Source organism: Bufo gargarizans, chromosome 2, assembly GCF_014858855.1.
Source record: "Bufo gargarizans isolate SCDJY-AF-19 chromosome 2, ASM1485885v1, whole genome shotgun sequence".
Classification (NCBI taxonomy): domain Eukaryota; kingdom Metazoa; phylum Chordata; class Amphibia; order Anura; family Bufonidae; genus Bufo; species Bufo gargarizans.
In genome coordinates this window covers 166,192,148-166,214,672 of record NC_058081.1, presented here as the reverse complement: position 1 = coordinate 166,214,672, position 22,525 = coordinate 166,192,148, and the positions used below count along the sequence as shown (strand labels likewise).

General features: G+C 39.9%; 1 protein-coding gene across 3 annotated transcripts in view; it reads right to left on the bottom strand.

The window, feature by feature from the left end:
* The window catches only part of UNC13C (unc-13 homolog C), a 908,495-nt gene that overhangs the window by 572,478 nt on the left and 313,492 nt on the right, over positions 1-22,525 (bottom strand). For all 3 annotated transcript variants that reach the window (XM_044279668.1, XM_044279669.1, XM_044279667.1), the window contains one exon: positions 13,778-13,919. In XM_044279668.1, coding sequence (XP_044135603.1) covers positions 13,778-13,919 — 142 coding nt within the window. The remainder of the gene's footprint in view (positions 1-13,777; positions 13,920-22,525) is intronic.

The window sequence follows — 22,525 nt, the reverse complement described above, 5'->3', positions numbered from 1 at the left end:
CTGCTGCACTGGATATAAATATAACATAAAAAACTTCTGGGGACTTAAGCTTATATTAGCAAATGTATATCAAATGAACTTTACTGAGGCTCTGAATAAGGTTGCACCCCATCCCCCCTCCCCCTACAGGCAGTCTGTGAATTAGATCGCACGCTATCTTTCTACACACTGATGCCCTGCCCTCCCATTCACTGAAAGCCCGTAGACAAAAGGAACTCCCTGTTTGGGGGAAGGGGGGTATTGTCTGCAGGCTGAAAGTGCAGGTTATTTTCTGGCTGGAGACCCTTTCACTGCGCTTCTGGTGGAGTACCTGTTCATTAACTAAAATCAGGACAATAGCTAAAATAATGACCAGCAATAAAAAATAGCAATACATATAAATAAGTGATAGATCCAGGAGCATACACAAACAAATAAATTAATATCCCATAAATACTGTAGGGCCTTCACTAACTGCCTGCTGTCTCTGTTATATGGCAAATTCCATTAAAAGATCGAAGCGCTGACATTGATAGTTACTTACCAACTACTGCCACCTTGTCTATACTGCAACAAATTGCTGTGAACTTTGATATATATATATATATATATATATATATATATATATATATATATATTCTCTATTCTCCTATTCTATGCTGCTACAATTATATTAGAATATGGAAGTGTCTTATTCCCCTCTGTGAATTGGAACACTATCTAACTCTGCTACATAAACTATGATATTTATGGGATATTAATTTATTTGTTTGTGTATGCTCCTGGATCTATCACTATTTTAAATGTATTGCTATTTTTTATTCATTGCTATATTTTATTGCTGGTCATTATTTTAGCTGCTATATTGATTTATTATATGTAAATATATTTTATATATTTATATTATATATACATTTACATATAGTATAATTAGTGTAATATTGTATAATTATTTTTTTAATACAGAGGTTATCTATATATGTCCATTATACTGTACAATACATTATATCTAAATAACCATACCTCATATGGATCATGGAATAAATAATTATACAATATTACACTAATTATACTATATGTAAATTTACATATAATATAAATACTGTATTAACATTCAGCCACTATAGGAACATAGTTAAGAAATACACTGTATCCACTACTTCAGAGAAAAACAAATAAATAAAAATAAATATGGAAAACTCCATCAAGATACAAACCAATATACACTTGAAGGATAAAAAAAACCAGATGAATGCAATAATATTGATTGTGTATCTGACATACTTGAAGCAAACTATCTTATTACTTGAAATTGGGACATTCTCTAATAACTTTCCTACCCCCCATCCTCAGTATGGCTACAATAGGATCTAAGGCCTCTTTCACACGGGCGAGGAGGGGCTGTAAGGGTTAAAAATAGGGCTCATGGGGTTAAGAATAAATAAAAAATAATAAACTACTGTACAATGGACTAACTATACATTCATATATTTATGTACTGAATCACAATTATGATTCAGTACATCTAGAATATTAGACTATATATTTGCATATGCAGCTCTATAATATATCTGTATACAACGCTCCATTATGTCTTTACATCTGTGATACAAGTGGATTAGATTTGGATAACACCTGGTGATACATTGTACCGGATTTTGTGCGGTCTACTGCATACAGATATATAATAGAGCGGTGTGTACAGATATATAACGGAGTGTTGTATACAGATATGTAATGGAGCAGTGAACAGTATACAGATATATAATGTAGTGGATACAGATGTGTATTTATTAGCTATGTTCCTATAGTGGCTGAATGTTATTACAGTATCGAAAAACGACATGTACAGTATGGATACATTTGTATTTAGCAAAGCCTTTTGAACATTTCCTCCTTGAGGGCAGCCCCCCCCCTTCTGCCAGGACAATTCCCACACCTATTCTTGCTATTCTTAATGTTGGATCTCTTTCTCCACAATTGCGCAATGGAAACCTAATATGAATTATGATGTTAAGGCCTCTTTCACACTACAGTATGTTGAATTCAGTGTTTTGCGTTCCGTTTTTCGCGGATCCGTTGTTCCGTTTTTTGCATCCGTTGTGGTTCCGTTTCCGTTCCGTTGTTCCATTCCGTTTTTCCGTATGGCAAATACAGTATACAGTAATTTCATATTAAAAATTGGGCTGGGCATAACATTTTCAATAGATGCTTCCGCAAAAAACGGAACGGATACGGAAGACATACGGATGCATTTCCGTATGTGTTCCGTTTTTTTTGCGGACCCATTGACTTGAATGGAGCCACGGAATGTGATTTGCGGCCAAATATAGGACATGTTCTATCTTTTCAACGGAACGGAAAAACGGAAACGGAATGCATACGGAACACATTCCATTTTTTGCGGAACCATTGAAATGAATGGTTCCGTATACGGACCGTATACGGAACGCAAAAAACGGACCGTATACGGAACGCAAAATACTGTAGTGTGAAAGAGGCCTAACACTGACACCATTAAAACAAATAATATTGTTACATGAAAAACAAAAATAAATAAATTAATACAGCTCCAGCGCTGGGTAAGTTTTAAAATACACCAAAAGTTTACAGGCAAAAATAGACCAATATATACAGCGTTGCTGCTATATTGATTTATTATATATAAATATATTTTATATATTTATATTATATATAAATTTACATATAGTATAATTAGTGTAATATTGTATAATTAATTTTTAATACAGAGGTTATCTATCTTACTATCTATCTATATCTATATATGTCCATTATACTGTACAATACACTATATCTAAATCACCATACCTCATATGGATCATGGAATAAATAATTATACAATATTACACTAATTATACTATATGTAAATTTATATATAATATAAATACTGTATTAACATTCAGCCACTATAGGAACATAGCTAATAAATACACTCTGTATCCACTACTTCAGAGAAAAACAAATAAATAAAAATAAATATGGAAAACTCCATCAAGATACAAAACAATATACACTTAAAGGATAAAAAAAACTGATGAATGCAATAATATAGATTGTGTATCTGACATACTTGAAGCAAACTATCTCATTACATGAAATTGTGACATTCTCTAATAACTTTCCTACCCCCCAATCTCAGTATGGCTACAATAGGATCTAAGGCCCCTTTCACACGGGCGAGGAGGGGCTGGATGGGTTAAAAATTAATAAAAAATAATTTAACTCACCTTAATCCACATGTTCGCGCAGCCCGTCTTCTCTTCTGTCTTCTTTCTTCAGGACCTGGGTAAAAGACCTGTGGTGACGTCACTGCGCTTATCACCATGGTGATGGATCATGTGACGGACCATGTGATGAGCGTAGTGATGTCACCACTGGTCTTTTACCCAGCTCCTCAAGAAAGAAGACAGAAGAGAAGAGGGGCTGCGCGAACAAGTGGATTAAGGTGAGTTAAATTATTTTTTATAAATTTTTAACCCATCCAGCCACTCCTCACCCGTGTGAAAGGGGCCTTAGATCCTATTGTAGCCATACTGAGAGTGGGGGGTAGGAAAGTTATTAGAGAATGTCCCAATTTCAAGTAATGAGATAGTTTGCTTCAAGTATGTCAGATACACAATCAATATTATTGCATTCATCAGTTTTTTTTATCCTTTAAGTGTATATTGGTTTGTATCTTGATGGAGTTTTCCATATTTATTTTTATTTATTTGTTTTTCTCTGAAGTAGTGGATACAGAGTGTATTTATTAGCTATGTTCCTATAGTGGCTGAATGAAAATACAGTATTTATATTATATATAAATTTACATATAGTATAATATGAGGTATGGTGATTTAGATATAGTGTATTGTACAGTATAATGGACATATATAGATATAGATAGATAGTACGATAGATAACCTCTGTATTAAAAATTAATTATACAATATTACACTAATTATACTATATGTAAATTTATATATAATATAAATATATAAAATATATTTACCGTATTTTTCGCCGTATAAGACGCACCGGCGTATAAGACGCACCTAGGTTTTTGGGGAGGAAAATAAGAAAAAAAATATTTTGAACTAATTGTGGTCTGTGGGTGATGCACTGTTATGGGGATCTGTGGATGACGCACTGTTATGGGGGATCTGTGGATGACACTTATAGGGGATCCTCTCTGGATGGCACTGTTATGAGGATCTGTGTATGACAGTTATGGGGGGGATCTGTGGATGACACATATATAGCATCTTATGCTATGTGTCATCCACAGATCCCCTCCATAAGTGTGGGGGTCGCATTTGCTTTTATAATGGGGGTGGGGGTCGCATCTGCATTTATAATGACAGCGGGGCCCGTGCAGTGACTGTATTCTACTACACGGGCCCCGCTTACTGTACAATCATATCCCTAATACCGTAGTTAATTGTTGTGTGCACTGCATGTAAAAGCATAATGAGCGATGATGAGCGCTATTACTTACAATTAGAAGCGCTTGCCGTTCGGAGCAGGGAGGAGGGAGGAGGCAGGAGGCAGGCCGGGAGGACGGGCGCTGGCAGTGTGAGTCATCCTTCATGCGCCCACGCCGCCTGCTTCATTCATGAAGCAGGCGGCGCAGGCGCGTGACGTATGACTCACACTGCCAGCGCCCGTCCTCCCGGCCTGCCTCCTGCCTCCTCCCTCCTCCCTGCTCCGAACGGCAAGCGCTTCTAATTGTAAGTAATAGCGCTCATCATCGCTCATTATGCTTTTACATGCAGTGCACACAACAATTAACTACGGTATTAGGGATATGATTGTACAGTAAGCGGGGCCCGTGTAGTAGAATACAGTCACTGCACGGGCCCCGCTGTCATTATAAATGCAGATGCCGCCCCCAGCCCCTCCTCCCTCACAGCTGATATACCCGCCGCACGGCATCGCGGCGGGTGTATCATTGAAAACTAAGCAAAATCGGCTACATTCGCCGTATAAGACGCACTGCTATTTCCCCCCCACTTTTGGGGGGGAAAAAGTGCGTCTTATACGGCGAAAAATACGGTATATATAATAAATCAATATAGCAGCAACGCTGTATATATTGGTCTATTTTTGCCTGTAAACTTTTGGTGTATTTTAAAACTTACACAGCGCTGGAGCTGTATTAATTAATTTATTTTTGTTTTTCATGTAACAATATTATTTGTTTTAATGGTGTCAGTGTTAACATCATAATTCATATTAGGTTTCTATTGCGCAATTGTGGAGAAAGAGATCCAACATTAAGAATAGCAAGAATAGGTGTGGGAATTGTCCTGGCAGAAGGGGGGGGGGGGGGCTGCCCTCAAGGAGGAAATATTCAAAAGGCTTTGCTAAATACAAATGTATCCATACTGTACATGTTGTTTTTCGATACTGTAATAACATTCAGCCACTATAGGAACATAGCTAATAAATACACATCTGTATCCACTACATTATATATCTGTATACTGTTCACTGCTCCATTACATATCTGTATACAACACATCGTTATATATCTGTACACACCGCTCTATTATATATCTGTATGCAGTAGACCGCACAAAATCCGGTACAATGTATCACCAGGTGTTATCCAAATCTAATCCACTTGTATCACAGATGTAAAGACATAATGGAGCGTTGTATACAGATATATTATAGAGCTGCATATGCAAATATATAGTCTAATATTCTAGATGTACTGAATCATAATTGTGATTCAGTACATAAATATATGAATGTATAGTTAGTCCATTGTACAGTAGTTTATTATTTTTTATTTATTCTTAACCCCATGAGCCCTATTTTTAACCCTTCCAGCCCCTCCTCGCCAGTGTGAAAGGGGCCTTAGATCCTATTGTAGCCATACTGAGAGTGGGGGTAGGAAATGTCCCAATTTCAAGTAATAAGATAGTTTGCTTCCAGTCAGGCGCAGGCAGTGTAGTCAGCGATACTGAGGTATAATTCTGCAATGTACACCATTAGTCGATCCTTTTGTATGTACTTGCAACCTTAATGAAGGGCTGCATTAGCATATGAATCGCGATTTGCATGTAAATACCTTCAGTGTTTAGGGGATAAGAAAGTTATTAGAGAATGTCCCAATTTCAAGTAATAAGATAGTTTGCTTCAAGTATGTCAGATACACAATCAATATTATTGCATTCATCTGGTTTTTTTTATCCTTCAAGTGTATATTGGTTTGTATCTTGATGGAGTTTTCCATATTTATTTTTATTTATTTGTTTTTCTCTAAAGTAGTGGATACAGTGTATTTCTTAACTATGTTCCTATAGTGGCTGAATGTTAATACAGTATTTATATTATATGTAAATTTACATATAGTATAATTAGTGTAATATTGTATAATTATTTATTCCATGATCCATATGAGGTATGGTTATTTAGATATAATGTATTGTACAGTATAATGGACATATATAGATAACCTCTGTATTAAAAAAATAATTATACAATATTACACTAATTATACTATATGTAAATGTATATATAATATAAATATATAAAATATATTTACATATAATAAATCAATATAGCAGCTAAAATAATGACCAGCAATAAAATATAGCAATGAATAAAAAATAGCAATACATTTAAAATAGTGATAGATCCAGGAGCATACACAAACAAATAAATTAATATCCCATAAATATCATAGTTTATGTAGCAGAGTTAGATAGTGTTCCAATTCACAGAGGGGAATAAGACACTTCCATATTCTAATATAATTGTAGCAGCATAGAATAGGAGAATAGAGAATATATATATATATATATATATATATATCAAAGTTCACAGCAATTTGTTGCATTATAGACAAGGTGGCAGTAGTTGGTAAGTAACTATCAATGTCGGCGCTTCAACCTTTTAATGGAATTTGCCATATAACAGAGACAGCAGGCGGTTAGTGAAGGCCCTACAGTATTTATGGGATATTAATTTATTTGTTTGTGTATGCTCCTGGATCTATCACTTATTTATATGTATTGCTATTTTTTATTGCTGGTCATTATTTTAGCTATTGTCCTGATTTTAGTTAATAAACACGTACTCCACCAGAAGCGCAGTTAAAAGGTCTCGAGCCAGAAAATAACCTGCACTTTCAGCCTGCAGACAATACCCCCCTTCCCCCAAATAGGGAGTTCCTTTTGTCTACGGGCTTTCAGTGAATGGGAGGGCAGGGCATCAGTGTGTAGAAAGATAGCGTGCGATCTCGTTCACAGACTGCCTGTAGGGGGAGGGGGGATGGGGTGCAACCTTATTCAGAGCCTCAGTAAAGTTCATTTGATATACATTTGCTAATATAAGCTTAAGTCCCCAGAAGTTTTTTATGTTATATTTATATCCAGTGCAGCAGTATATTGTGTATATACATAGTTCCACTACCAATCGCAATGCATGACTGCATAGAAATGTAAATACTGATATTATTGATAACTAGCAATGCATTTTTTACAAATATAAAAATATATTACAAGTTATATTATAATATAAATAATAATAATTATAATATATATTTATATACACGCACATATACATGTATATAAATTATTCATTTTTATTTATAAAGTAAAGTAACACCATATGCAGTAATATATATTTGTACTGTATGTATTTTTATTTATTTAATTAGGGATTAGGCTATCTTTCTTTGCAAATTTTTGTCTCACTCTGCCGATTTGGCTGCGTGCAGAGCAGTAGTTATGATAGCGATATTATGTCCAAGCTCTCCCCCCCCCTCCACCCTGGTGTAACAATCTGAATATACAACTGGGACATAATATCGCAATCATAACTACTGCTCTGCACACAGCCGAATCGGCAGAGTGAGACGTGAAGCCGGACACTGCGCTGCAGTATGTGCCGGTAGTATATAAGTCTTTGTCTTTGCTGTGGATAGTAGGGTTAGGAGGGGGAGGTGACTTGGATTGACAGCCTGGGGAAGCAGCCCTATGCTGGATGAAGGAGTGTGAGAGCGGAGGAATGTAATTACCTAGTTGAAATCGCCATGCGATTACTTCGAGTTATATTAATCGCATGGCGATTTCAACTTGGACCTGGTTTACTATGGTTGGCTTCAATGGCTTGGTAGAATTAGCGAATATGACAAATATATTCGTTATATTCCACAAAACGAAGATAACGAATGTATTCGTCATATTCCACAAAACGAAGATAACGAAGTATTCTGCATCTTCGTTTTAGCTACCTATTCATCAACTTCGCTAATTCTAGCAATCATATAGGAAAGTTTACTATAGAGACAGCTAAGTTTAATTGCTATGCGATTATATTACTTTGCTTTTTTTTTATAAATAGAATAATTATAATAATTATCAGGTATTATAATTATTCCATTTGTTTTTTTTTTAAAAAGCAGTCATATAATCGCATAGCGAATTAAACTTAGCTGTCTCTATAGTAAACTTTCCTATATGATTGCTAGAATTAGCGAAGTTGATGAATAGGTAGCTAAAACGAAGATGGAGAATATTTTGTTATCTTCGTTTTGTGGAATATAACGAATACATTCGCCATATTCGTTTTGTGGAATATAACGAATATATTCATCATATTCGCTAATTCTACCAAGCCAACCATAGTAAACCAGGTCCAAGTTGAAATCGCAATTCGATTAATTCAAGTTATAATAATCGAATTTCGATTTTAACTTAGCACTGCTATATTCCATATTAGGCTAGAATTAACGAATATGGAATATAGCAGTGCTAAGTTAAAATCGAAATTCGATTATTATAACTTGAAATAATCGCATTGCTATTTCAATAGGAGAGTAGCCTTTAAGTTAAAATCGAAATTCGATTATTATAACTTGAAATAATCGAATTGCGATTTCAACGTAATTCTCAAAACATTCTAGTATATGGAGACGTTCCCATGGTGATGGGGACGCTCCATGAGCACGCAAGTCGGCAGAAGCGGCAACAGGCACTGACTGGAGCAGCCAGGAAGACAGGAATCCAAAGGACAGGTAAGAACAACTTTAGGGAAGTGGGAAAGAAATAAATATTTTAAAAAAACAAAAAAAAAACGAATATTCGAAATATCGAATTTATATCACTATATTCGAAATATTCGCGAATTAGCGAAGTGCCGATATTCGCGAAAAAAATCGATATTCGAATATTCGCGCTCAACACTATAGCAGAGGTAGAGAGTGGATTAGGTGCTAACCTGGGGCATGGAATGTAAAGTTTTCATCCTTGCTGCAAAGTACTTTTAAACGGGTTTGCCCATATGCAATGACTTTTCTCAAAATGTCATAAACTCTCCACGTCTGTTTCATACAAGCATACATGACTTTCTAGTCTACTAAAGCTGCCATAGTGAAGTTGCTACCACAGTATTGACAGTGTAAGCAGTGTCCGTAGGCTGCAAGATGGCAGAAGTCACATAACTTGTTCACATGACCGTATCCTCTGGCTGTTCCTGCCGGCCAGTACTTCTACACAGGTGGTAAATGGCAAGTGGAAGTGTCAACGCATGTGCACATACAGGAGATTCTGCTGTCTGTATATGCACATGCGCTGGATAAACTGTAAAAAAACATACTAGCAACAGAAAATAGCCTGAGGAAGCGGTCATGTGAACAAATCACATGAATGCTGCCACCTTGCAGTCTATGGACACAGACATTGCCCGTTGAGTATGCTTACTCCGCCAATACCAGCGAAGCCAGAGACATTCAGCTGTGCAATATTATAAAGTCATGTATACTTGTATGGGGCATACATGACGGTTTATGGCATTTTGAGAAATGTAATTATAAATTGTCCAATTCTTGTATTGTTGTGGTTCTCAGGATAGTCTCCAGTCAGTGGCAACCAGCAGGTAATAGCAGGCAAGATTACACTGAAGCCAAAGATCAAGCCAAGGGTGACCTTTCCGTGGTACCAGAGAGCCTTTGAGGTCCCAGACTTAGCTAAATGGTTAACATTAAAAACAGGCAGTCATATTTCACAACCACAGAGAAGTACAGAAACAGGTTTAAGAAACTGGCATAAGGACCGTGTTTTGTGGTCCGTTTTTCACGGATCCATTGTTCTGCATCTGAGTTAAGTCTTCTTCCGTTCCGTTATTCCACAAAACATATCCGTATGGTTTCCGTATGCGATCCATTTTTTTGCAGATCGTAAAATGGAAACAGTAACTTATTAATCACCAAACACAGGAGCAATATGGGCTGTGCATAGCATTTCTACAGTATGGATCTGCAAAATACGGATGAAATACGGATGACATACGGATGTGTTCCGTGTGCGTACCGTACTTTTTGCGGACCCATCGACTTGAATGGGGCCTCGGACCGTGATTTGCGGACAATAATAGGACATATCTGTAAAGAATAAATCAAGGCAACTGTAGATTTCTTGAAAACATTTCACTCTTTCTTCCAATGAGCTTTCTCAATTCTGAGTGACTGTACAAGAATTCTCTGGGAATAAATATGTAACTGAATCAACATCTGGTAATTATACCCAGCATGGGGTCAGAGGTCATTATACCCAGCATGGGGTCAAAGGTGTTAATTCCATTATCCTAATTGGAGTCAGTAGGTGATAATGACCTCCCAGAAAAAGAGTCAAGACAGCATTGTATGTGGCAGACAATAGATGTCTAACCCCCCCGCCTCTATTCAAGATTGGCATCTCCATTTTTACCTAATCGGCCTCCTTATCCAAAACACGTACTTGACTGTCTTCAAAGGTGTGACCTGTTTCTTTTAGATGTAATTACACAGCTGAATCTTGACCAGAGGTTTTGGCTCTTCTATGCTGAGCCATACGCTGATGTAGTTGTTGTTTTGTTTCGCCGATATACAGTTCTGGGCATTCCGCATTGCACTGGACTGCGTACAAAATGTTGTCCATCTTGTGTTTAGGCATTGGGTCTTTTGGGTGAACCAGTTGTTGCCTCAGTGTGTTGCTGGGTTTAAAGCAGACAGGGATGTGATGTTTATTAAAAATCCTTTTGAGTTTCTCAGACACCCCAGCTACATATAGGATAACCATATTCTTGCATCTGTCATGCTTCTCGCCCTCAACTGGTAGTCTTGGTGCCCTTTCTTCTCCTTCCTTCTGTTTTGACAAAGGCCCAATCTGGATACCCACAAGTTTTAAGTGCCCCTCTGAGGTGTTTGAATTCCTTTGCCTTGGCCTCTGTGCTGGTGGGGATTTTCTCTGCCCGGTGGTGTAGAGTCTGGATGACTCCCAGTTTGTGGTCTAGAGGATGGTGGGAATCAAATAGCAGGTACTGGTCTGTGTGTGTTGGTTTTCGATAGACCTCTATTCCCAGCTTCCTTCCCTCTTCCACTGTTATAAGACAGTCCAGAAACGCCAGTTTGTTGTTCTGCATATATTACCGCGTGAAACTGATGTTATGATCCACTGAGTTGATGTGGTCGGTGAAAGCCTGTAACTCTTGTTTATGAATTTTAACCCAAGTGTCATCCACATATTTGAACCAATGACTCGGTGTAATTCCCATAAAAGTGGTCAAGGCTTTCCTTTCTACTTCCTCCATGTACAGGTTCGCTACAATAGGTGAGACTGGCGATCCCATAGCACAGCCATGTTTTTGCTTGTAGAACTTCTCCTTATACTTGAAGTAGGTGGTATTCAGACAAAGGTTCAGTAAGGCACACACTTGGTCTGGGCTAAGTTCTGTTCTGCAGCCTAAGGTGTTGTCTAGTAGCAACTGTTTTCTGACTGTTTCAATTGCCTCTGTAGTGGGTATGCAGGTGAAGAGGGATGTGACATCATAGGAGACCATTGTTTCTTCTGTGCCCAATACCAAGTTCTGGATTTTGGTGGTGAAATCCTGAGAGTTCTGTAAGTGATGTGTGTTTCCAACCAAGTGCGCTAGGATTCTGGCTATTTTGCCACATTGTAGGTCACAGAGTTGATGCTGCTGACAATTGGCCTGAGAGGGGTCCCATCCTTATGTATCTTAGGAAGTCCATAAATACATGGAGGGGCTTCCCCAGGGTAGAGGCGATGACACATGGCCCGATCAATGATGTTGTCCTTTTCTAGTTGTTGTATTAGTTCTATAACCTTCTTCTTGTAGCCACTGGTTGGGTCTCGTCTTAGGGCCTCATATGTGTTGTTATCATCCAGGAGTGTGGTCACCTTGGAATTGTAGTCAGATGTATTAAGTACAACCGTGCATCTTCCTTTATCCGCAGGCAGGATGGTGATGTTTGTCTCTTTCTTCAGGGATGTAACCACCTTCCTTTCTTCTCTAGTCAAGTTTGAAGGAGGTGGTTTGGCATGCACTAGGACATGCACTACTTTTTTTGCGGAAAGCTAAATGGTTCCGCATACGGTCCGCAAAAAAAATGGAACAGAAGCAGAAAGAAAATACGTTTGTGTGCATGAGCCCTAAGGCAGTAGAAGACTCAGGAAATTAGTGTGTATGCAGTATGCACTGCATATGGAAAAATATGAGGATAGGTTCTGTTTAATTCCCCTGCAAGAATGACATCATCAGAAAGATTCATGTACGGCAGCACATTAATAACATTAATATAAAATGTGAAATAAAGTGGAAGTTTTTTAATTCAAATTATTGAACATTTATGTTTGCAAAAGACTAAATATAATGTGTAAGGCGCATACATTTTCCTGAAATGCACACTATGCAGTCTCTAGGAACCCCCAGGCGAAGGTACGCCGAAACGCGCGTTGGGGTTGGCGCCATCCTGGAGGAGAAACAGCATGGGTAATTGTCCAAACGTTTACTATATGCAATATATCTATCATTTTGTTGCACATGCACTTTAATGAATGAGAATCATGTTGAATAATAATGGACTTGGATCCGCTGTAGATCTCCTCCAGTGATGTCGTTTTTTATCTCCTGCACTTTGTTTTAATCATGTCTGTATTTAATCATGCAAACATATTGTGATTTTTGTAATAAAGAATTTGACTAGTATAAGCGGTCTGGCATTTTTCTGTGTAGGTCTATATAGCAGTCTCTAGGAAGTTTATATTAATTCTTTTGGAAGAAGTTATATTAAAATCTTATTGAAATGCTGTATAAGCCATGGGGATAATTCCCTTCTTTTCTTCTACCTTTGTAAATGTGATACAATGTAACGTATATCATTGACCTGCTTGATGTCACCACTAGAATGAGAAACAATAAAGTCTGACCTTTCAACTAGTAAATCGTTGTACATGACTTGAATTTCTCATTTACCTATTCTCTGTATGTATAGTATAGTAAAACAACATTGATTGGAGTAAAGATCTATGCTGCTAGTGATTTACCATGCCGTATTCACTCCGCAATGACAAAGAAATGAATTACCATGGTCATAGATTTCTGCTGTCCCTTACGTACACTTATAGGTGAAACTCGAAAAATTAAAAGGAATTAATGCAAATTAAAAGGAATTGCATTAATGCAGCTTAAAATTTGAATTTTGTGAAAAGGTTCAATATTCTAGGCTCAAAGTGTCACACTCTAGTCAGCTAATAATCCATACCCCCTGAGCAAAGGGGACCTGAGATTGTGACTTTGGGGTTTCATAAGCTATAAGCCATAATCATCCAAATTATAAAAGGCCTGAAATATCTCGCTTTGCATGTAATGAGTCTCATATGTTAGTTTCACCTTTTAAGTTGCATTACTGAAATAAATGAACTTTGCACGATTTTCTAATTTTTCGAGTTTCACCTGTATTGCTAACTACATTGACACACTGTACCGCAACAGTTTCTATACTTACAAATGAAAGGTTTCATCCCACACTGGATTTAGGTTTCCAAAAATGGTTTTGGTTCTCCTCTTAGTTTTTCCAACCTGAACTGTTACATATGGGTCACTTGACCCTGTTTTATCTTTTGCTTGTAGACCCTGGGCAGAAAGAACTGCAAAATACAGAAAATATACATTAGCATACAGATAATATGATACAGATTCTTTTATATCATACATATATGATCTATTCATACATACAAAATATACCATAATGGAATAAAATTAAACAGCAGTTTCATTGTTTAAGAAAGAAACAATATGGAAAACTGAGTTATTAAAAATTCCACCCACACAGTGTTTAGTGCTGGGTCTCCAATCCATCCAGCCCCATAGGAGTTGCGTGGTCTGCCTCCATGGTTAATATGCCACTGTCCACAGGATAGTCGACAAGTGTCTGATTGCTGTGGGTTCTACGGGTCCTGAGAGTGGGGGCTCCAGTGTTCCCTATGTGAATGGAACAGTGGTGCACATGTGCATCACTGCTCCATTCACATAAAGAACTCTGGAACCCCCACTCTCAGGACTCGTAGCAACCGGACACATCCCTTGTCCTGTGGAGCATTAGAAAGCTTTGAGAAGAGGAGCAGGATAATGATTATTGAAGTTCTCAAAGGGGTTGTCTGCTTTCGTACTATGCATAACCTATCCTCAGGATAGGCAATCATAGGTAATCAATATCAGATCAGTGGGGGCCATCTGCCGGCACCCCCCGTCGGTCAGCTATTTGAAGGGAATGCAGTATTAATGCAAGAGCTGCCTTCTCTTCATTGTTTACCTATTGAGCATCAACATCACAGTCCTGAGGATAGGTCATCAATATTGCAATAGTGGACAACCCCTTTATAGGGGTTCTCAGACTTTTAATACTCTTTGACTCATATAAAATAAATAAAGTATAATAAATAAATAAACTTATAACTTACCACCGGACCTGTGAAGGGAAGCTAATTTTGCTGCTTCCCTCTGTTCTGGATCCTTGGGCCTACTACTGCATTCTCTGTGCTCCTGTTTTCCCATGTCACTTGGGAGACATGTCACTGCTTCAACTAGTCATTGGCTGGCAGCAGCACACATGACCCCATCCATGTCAGAAGCAGACATTAGAGCATGTTAAATGCAGCAGTGGATAGAAGGAGCTGGAACTGAGTGCAAAGGAGCAGAGAAGTATGCTTTCCTCCACAGGTCTGTGGGGAGTGAGTGAAAATTCGGATGTGAACATGGCATTGGGGACCTTTGACATGACAACATTTTTGTCAGCATTTGGATCATTACAGATGTTGAAAAACTAAATGGAACTGTGATAACACGTCACAGTGTCATTTTGTGACAAAAGCCCATGAAAACCATTGAAAAGGTAAATTAACATTTTGTAACCATTGTTTACTTTAACGATTTAACTTTTCTCCGTAACACTGCTACATCTGTATTTTTAAATGCAAACTAAGAGCGGAATATTTCCTTCACACCTTTTTTTCTTATGTTCCACTACTAGTCTAGGATTCATACATACTAAAAATAGCACAACGTCCCACTCATGTCTATAGGGCCATGCAAATATCCGTATTTTTTGCAAATCCTTTTGTCAATTCCTCAGATTGTCCATATTGTGGACAAGAATAGTCATTTATTTTGATAGGAGTGAGAAAAATATGGCATGCACATGAAAGGTATCTGTATGTTGTGGACCCATTTTTTGCTAATATTTCCACAAATGGACATGGCTGTTTGCATGAAGCAATAGGCTTCATGCACACAAACTTATTTTTTTTCCGTGTCCGTTCAGTTTTGATCTTGTACAGGGTCAGCTCACCTGCAGGCCCGCAACTCAAATCTTTTACAGGGTCAGCTCATCTACAGGCCCAAACCTAAAATCTATTACAGGGTCAGCTCACCTGCAGGCCCACAACTCAATGTGAATGAGGCAGTCCTTTATTTTATATACAGGTTGTATCGGAGTGCCTCTTCCTTGTAATTTTTGGCAGCACTTGCACTTTATATACAAGTAAATATACAGGAAAGAATATTTTCAAGCAATTTTTCCTATCAAATATATTTTTTACTTTGGTTTTATGCGTAAAACCTTAATTAGATTGTGGGCTTGGTGATAAGTTTAAGGCCTTTTAAGCAGCATCAGCAGCAGCATGGTGATAAAAATGAGTGACAAGGTGACATGGTGTGGAGATGGCAGCGTGAGGAGGCCACATAGTGGCACAATGACAGAGTCTGGATAAAAGACTAAGGCCACAAATTGTTTAGAAAGATGCAGATGGAAATAAATCTGTGGAGCTGTATCACAGCCAACTGCAGATTAATGCAGACCAGGGGTGTAGCTATAGGGGAAGCAGGGGAAGCTGCAGCTTTGGGGCCCTGACCCAGAAGGGGCCTATCCAGGAGGAGGAAAACTAAAGGATTTGGTCAGGGCCCCCTCAACAGTATTACATAATGAAATTATATACAGTGACAGTATAGACAGTTTATAAAACTGATGGAACAGTTGCCGTCACTGGTCTGAGAGAACGATCTTTACTAGCCACAGGAATGTGGGCGGCATGAAAGAAAGGGGTCGCTAAAAAATTACTGTGGGATGGAGCCCCATTCGAAAATTTGTTGTGGGGCCCAGTTATTTCTAGCTATGCCACTGATGCAGCCCACAAAAGCAAGTTGGGTTTATCGATTCCAAAACCCTAATTAAATTGTGGGCCTGGTGATCACTTTAAGGCTTTTAAGCAGCATCAGCAGCAGCATGGTGATAAAAAATGAGTGGCAAGGTGACATGGTGTGGAGATGTGGCAGAATGAGGAGGCCACATAGTGGCCCAATGACAGAGTCTTGCTAAAAGACTAAGGCCACAGATTGTTTACAAAGATGCAGATGGAAACAAATCTGTAGAGCTGTATGAAGTTAAGCGCAGATTAATGCAGCCATTGAAATCAAGTTGGGTTTATCTGTTCCACCTCAGCTCACCAGCAGGCCCACACCTCAAATCTTTTACTGGGTCAGCTCACCTGCAGGCCTGCAACTTAAATCTTTTACAGGGTCAGCTCAGATGCAGGCCCTCAACTTAAATTTTCTACAGGGTCAGCTCACATACAGGCCCGCAACTCAAATCTTTTATAGGGTCAGCTCACCTGCAGGCCCACAACTCATGCTGCCTTGCTTTGAAGTAGTAGCCGTAGCCGTTTTTCAGGCTCCCTCTCTGAAATCGAACAATGATTCCCCGTTACCAGTGGTCACGATGTTAGGCGCATAAAAGAACATCGAAATTTGATAGGGAAGATATCCAAATGGATCATGGACGTCATGGGGACATGCAATCAGGCAGAAGTTATCTAGAGTCAACAAAGCGGCAGCAGAGCCTCTCCTGTATAACGTTTCCTAATCCAAAATACCGCAGTGACAGTCCCTGTAATTTTGTATTACTCATTCCAATAACAGGTCATGTTAAGAGTCTTGTATTTTTATTTATCGTCATTACCTCCATGAGTCGGGAGTGTGTGATTTGGTTTCTCGGGCTCCCTCTCCGGAATCAAACACTGATTCCCCGTTACCCGTAGTTTACAATGGTTTTGAGCTGACAATTACAGGTGAAACTCGAAAAATTTGAATATCGTGCAAAAGTCCATTTATTTCAGTAATGCAAATTAAAAGGAATTGCATTAATGCAGCTTAAAATTAGAATTTTGTGAAAAGGTTCAATATTCTAGACTCAAAGTGTCAGACTCTAGTCAGCTAATTAATCCATATTCCCTGAATAAAGGGTTCCTCAAAATTGTGACTTTGGGGTTTCATAAGCTATAAGCCATAGTCATCCAAAGTATAACAAATAAAGGCTTGAAATATCTCGCTTTGCATATAATGAGTCTAACTCATATAATAGTTTCACCATTTAAGTTGCATTACTGAAAATGAACTTTGCACGATATTAAAATTTTCACCTGTACATAGGCCAGACATCCGAATGGATCATCACTGTCGCGGAAACGTGTCATCGGCAAAGGTTAACTAGAGTCACCAAAGTGGCAGAAGGCCACCGCCCATAATGTTTTAGATGGTCAGATCAGCAGGCCCTTGCTCCTAATGTTTTTAATGGTCCATCAATTATAATTTTTAAAGGGTCTGTATGATGTCCTTCTTTTTGTGTAACTAAGGGTGTATCGGAATGCCTCTTCCTTGCAATTTTTGGCTCTGCACTTTATATACAAGTAAATATTCAGGAAAGAATGTTTTCTATCAATGTTTCCTCTAAAATCGTTTTTCTTTTCCCCTTGGTCTTGTGCGCATTATTGTTATTATGTAAAAGTGGAGTAATATTTGTACAACATAGTTCCCAGCAGCGACCAGCGACTCCAAGATGCATCCATTTTGGTGGTGTTACCAACAATTTTTGACATTTTCTTATGAACCAGGCACCTTCCCCTCTTCAGAGCAGGGGGTACCTGGTTAAATGCTCCGGTTCTCCCATTGACTTCCATTATACTCGGGTGCTCTATTAAGCACCTGAATATCAAGATGTGTTTGGCCCGAGCACCCAAGCACTATGGTACTCGATTAAAACTACAATTCTTTTATCGTCCGCACTTTCATAAAAAAAACACATGATTGCGGAACACCTACCCCTTGGCAAGGGAGATTTCCACAAGGGGGTGCTCCAGGGAACAATTGCTGGCCTGTATGGTGTGGCCTGCCTTCTCCCTTCTCACCCCACTGCCTCTTCCAGCCTGTTGCGGTGCTGCAGATCCCACCACCTCTGTACTGTTGATCTCGCTTGGCTTGCCACCTCCTCTTCCATTTCCTCACTCTGGTCATCCTCCTGACTTGTTAACCTAACAACAACCTCACTTATTGACAACTGTGTCTCATCCTCATCATCAACCTCTTGAGACACTAATTGCGGTTGACTAATTGGCAACTGTGTCTCATCATCATCATCCACCTTGTGAAACACTAATTGCTGTTCCCCACTGCCATCTTCTTCTGACTGTGGATGCTCAAGAGTTTGGGAATCAGGGCACAAGATCTCCTAATTTCCCTCTCAAAGCGGGCTTGGCGAGAGAAATAAATATTCCATCAAAAGGGGTTGCTTGAAAACAAAACAAACAAAAAAGTTTTATTGAATATATATTTTTTTTTTTATGAGGAAGGGAAAATAGCAAAGCATATGAGACAGGGGAAGAAATCAATCAGAGAGTCACTGTGCGTGAGACACCCCAAAGCGAACGCTCTCTGAATTCCACCACTGCATCAATTGCTAAAAAAGTGAACTAAGGTCCTATTGGATGTGATAGGCCATGTCACTAATTAGTATCAAAAGTGTGGTTTGCAACAATATAGCAGTAAGCGATCCCCACGCACATGGCCCCAAAACACTGTGCCACTGTGCAATCCAAAACACGGGGGGACACAGGCTGCTCAAACACTCATGCTGTTCAGCAGCTGTTGCAAGCCACACATTAAAGAGTCTGATCTGCCGGCTAAAAATGTTACTGGACTGCTCTAAACAAAGTTACAGACACCTGGTGTGTCTGGCTCTACGTGTTTGGCCTCATGCACATGGCCGTTGGACGGCCGTGGCCGTATTGCACCCCGCTTCACTGATGCGGACCTATTCACTTGAATGGGTCCGCAATTCCGGAGATGCGGTACGGAGTCACAGAATGGAACACTAGAAGCACTACGGAGTGCTTCCGTGGTGTTTCTTTCCGTGGTTCCGCACCGCAAAAAAATATGTCATATTTTTTCGCAGTGCGGACATACCACGGACCCTTTCAAGTTGAATGGGTCCGGCCTGCTGCACGGATGATGCCCGTGCATTGGGGACCACAATTGCAGTCCCCAATGCACGGAGCGGCCGCACAGCGGCCTTGTGCATAAGCCCTTTCTATGTGGGGTATCATCAGGAGCCCACCCTGTAACCGCTTAGTAACAGCTGAGCAGCCTTAGATCAATGCATATTATAACTTGCAGACGTGCTCCCCCTCTCTCACTAGGGGCAGCGCTCCGGCACTATGATGGTCGTGAAGCGGCCGACGAAACCAAAACTATTTGTAGCACATGCCCCTCCTACCTGAAGGTGAATGGGGAACGCCTCCCACAGCCAAGGGACCGGCAACCTCGTAAGCGCTAGTGACAGCAGAACATCATGCAGGCCCAAAGCTGTCTCTTTACAGGAGGACAAATCCCATGAGACTGCGCTCATAAGAAAAAGCAGGGAATGCGGCAGACCATATTATACATATACATACAGCGCAAAGGAAAATATACATAAGAGCAGGTAATAGGGTAGAAGCTGATTATATACACAACACCACCAAATGACCACCAATAAAATATTGTAACAATGGTAGGCAATAAATATTAAGAGGAATAAGAGCAAACAACTCATAGCAGCATAGCAACCCCGTACATTTACAGAAAGCATGTGTATGATACATGATCATTTAACCCTTTTGGTCTAACGGTCCCCAACCTAAAAGTCCATTGAGCTTCTTTTTTCAGAATACGCTTAGGTCCCTTCCTCTCGGTGGGGGGACGACGACGACAATCTTAATGCCCTGAAAACGTATGACCTCAGGATTGCAGGCGACCGGAGTGTCTGCATCATTCTTGATGTCATTTAAATGCTCCCCAATACATCGTTCCTCATTCACCTTCAGGTAGGAGGGGCATGTGCTACAAATAGTTTTGGCTTTGGCGGCTGCTTCACGGCCGTCATAGTGCCGGAGCGCTGTCCCTAGGAAGAGAGTCTGCGAGTTATAATATGCATTGATCTAAGGCTGTTCAGCTGTTAATAAGCAGTTACAGGGTGGGCTCCTGATGATACCCCACGTAGAAAGGCGTAGAGCCAGACACATCAGGTGTCTGTAACTTTGTTCAGAGCAGTGTAGTAACATTTTTAGCCGGCAGATCAGACTATAATGTGTGGCTTGCAACAGCTGCTGAACAGCTGGTGACACCAGCGTGAGTGTTTGAGCAGCGTGTCCCCCCCCCCCCCGTGTTTTGGATTGCACAGTGGCACAGTGTTTTGGGGCCATGTGCGCGGGGGACGCTTACTCCTATATTGTTGCAAACCACACTTTTGATACTAATTAGTGACATGGCCTAACATCCAATAGGACCTTAGTTCACTTTTTTAGCAATTGATGCAGAGGTGGAATTGTTCGCTTTGCTGTGTCTCACACACAGTGACTCTCTGATTGATTTCTTCCCCTGTCTCATATGCTTTGCTATTTTCCCTTCCTTCTTTATTTTTTAATGTATATTCAACAAAAAATTTTAGTTTTTTTGTTTTCAAGCAGCCCCTTTTGCTGGAATATTTATTTGCTATACAATAGGGTTGCATACCTGCCAATTTGCGAATGTATGTAAACCTATAATTAGGGCTTGGCGAGAGGGCCAAATTAAGAAATGGCGATGAAGAGCTCCTCGGAATATCCGAATGTGGGATCACTTGTTTGCAAAGACTCTCTATGGTGGGAGGAAGGAGGATAAGGGCGAGGATTCTGTTGAACAGAATCTTGGCTACTGAGACTGGACTTTGTGGAAGATGGGGTGGTGTTTAACCGACTGGAAGCATTATCTGCTGCAATCCAACCGACCACCTGGTCGCACTGGTGTGACGTCAAGAGTGGTGACCTGCACCGCCTTGCAAATTGGGACATGAAGCTAGGTATCGTGGATGAGTGTATTTCTTGTGCTCTGGCAGCAGGCACAGTTTCACCACGCACAGGGCCACGGACTCTGCGTGCACCATCAGCAGCACGGCCACTTCCCCATCCTTTACTGCTCACCTTCCGCATATTAAATAGTGTGCTTGCAAGTATGTCACATGTAAAGTAGCGCAGATTTTGTACGTGTATGCAAAAATATATTAGACTGAATGTCACTGATATTTAGGATGGGCAAACGTTATACAGGAGATGTAGCACAGTGTGGGGATTCGCTCTGGTACTTGTGAAAAGCAGGTGCCGTACAGAGGCAAAGTATGTCCGTGTTTATTCACACATAAGGTCAAATAAAAACACTCTTGGCAGGGTTGGTGTTTGTTCACACCGAGTAGAAAGTTCATGCATAACAAAAAACGTCACCTTGTTGGCGGTTCTGCCTCCAGCAGTCTAAATGCAGGCTTTTGGTGGCCTGCTCTCCCTACATACGGGTCTCAGCTTTTCAGCCCAGCACAGGGCGTTCTCTGCTGCTGAGCCCAGCTGCCTTTTTAAGGATAGCTAGGTGCTGTCAAAACCCAGCCTGGAACATGGGAAGTAGTCACCCACCCAGCACTTTGACTACTCTCAATGAAAGCCATCCAGGATCAGCTATTTACAGCCATACTAAATAGCAAAAGCTGCCGCTGACACATGAAAATACCTGACATCAATGACGACCCCTTTCCTTTCCCACATACCACCCCCCTTTGTTCAACCCCGAAGGGGTGTACACACACTAAACAGTATACCATTTCCCTGTAACCGGCCTGCCCTGTGTTCCACCAAAAACGTAAAGTTCTTTAAAGAGAGAAATCACTGGGTGATCTGGGCATTTCTGTCCTTGGCCTGGCTCAACCATTTGAGAGGGGAGTGGTCAGTCACCAGGCAGAAATTTCTCCCCAACAAATAGTAGCGGAGAGATTCTAGTGCCCATTTGATAGCCAGGTACTCTCTCTCTACTATTCTGTAACTGGTCTCGGCTGCGTTAAGCTTACTTCTGAGGAAGACAGCAGGAT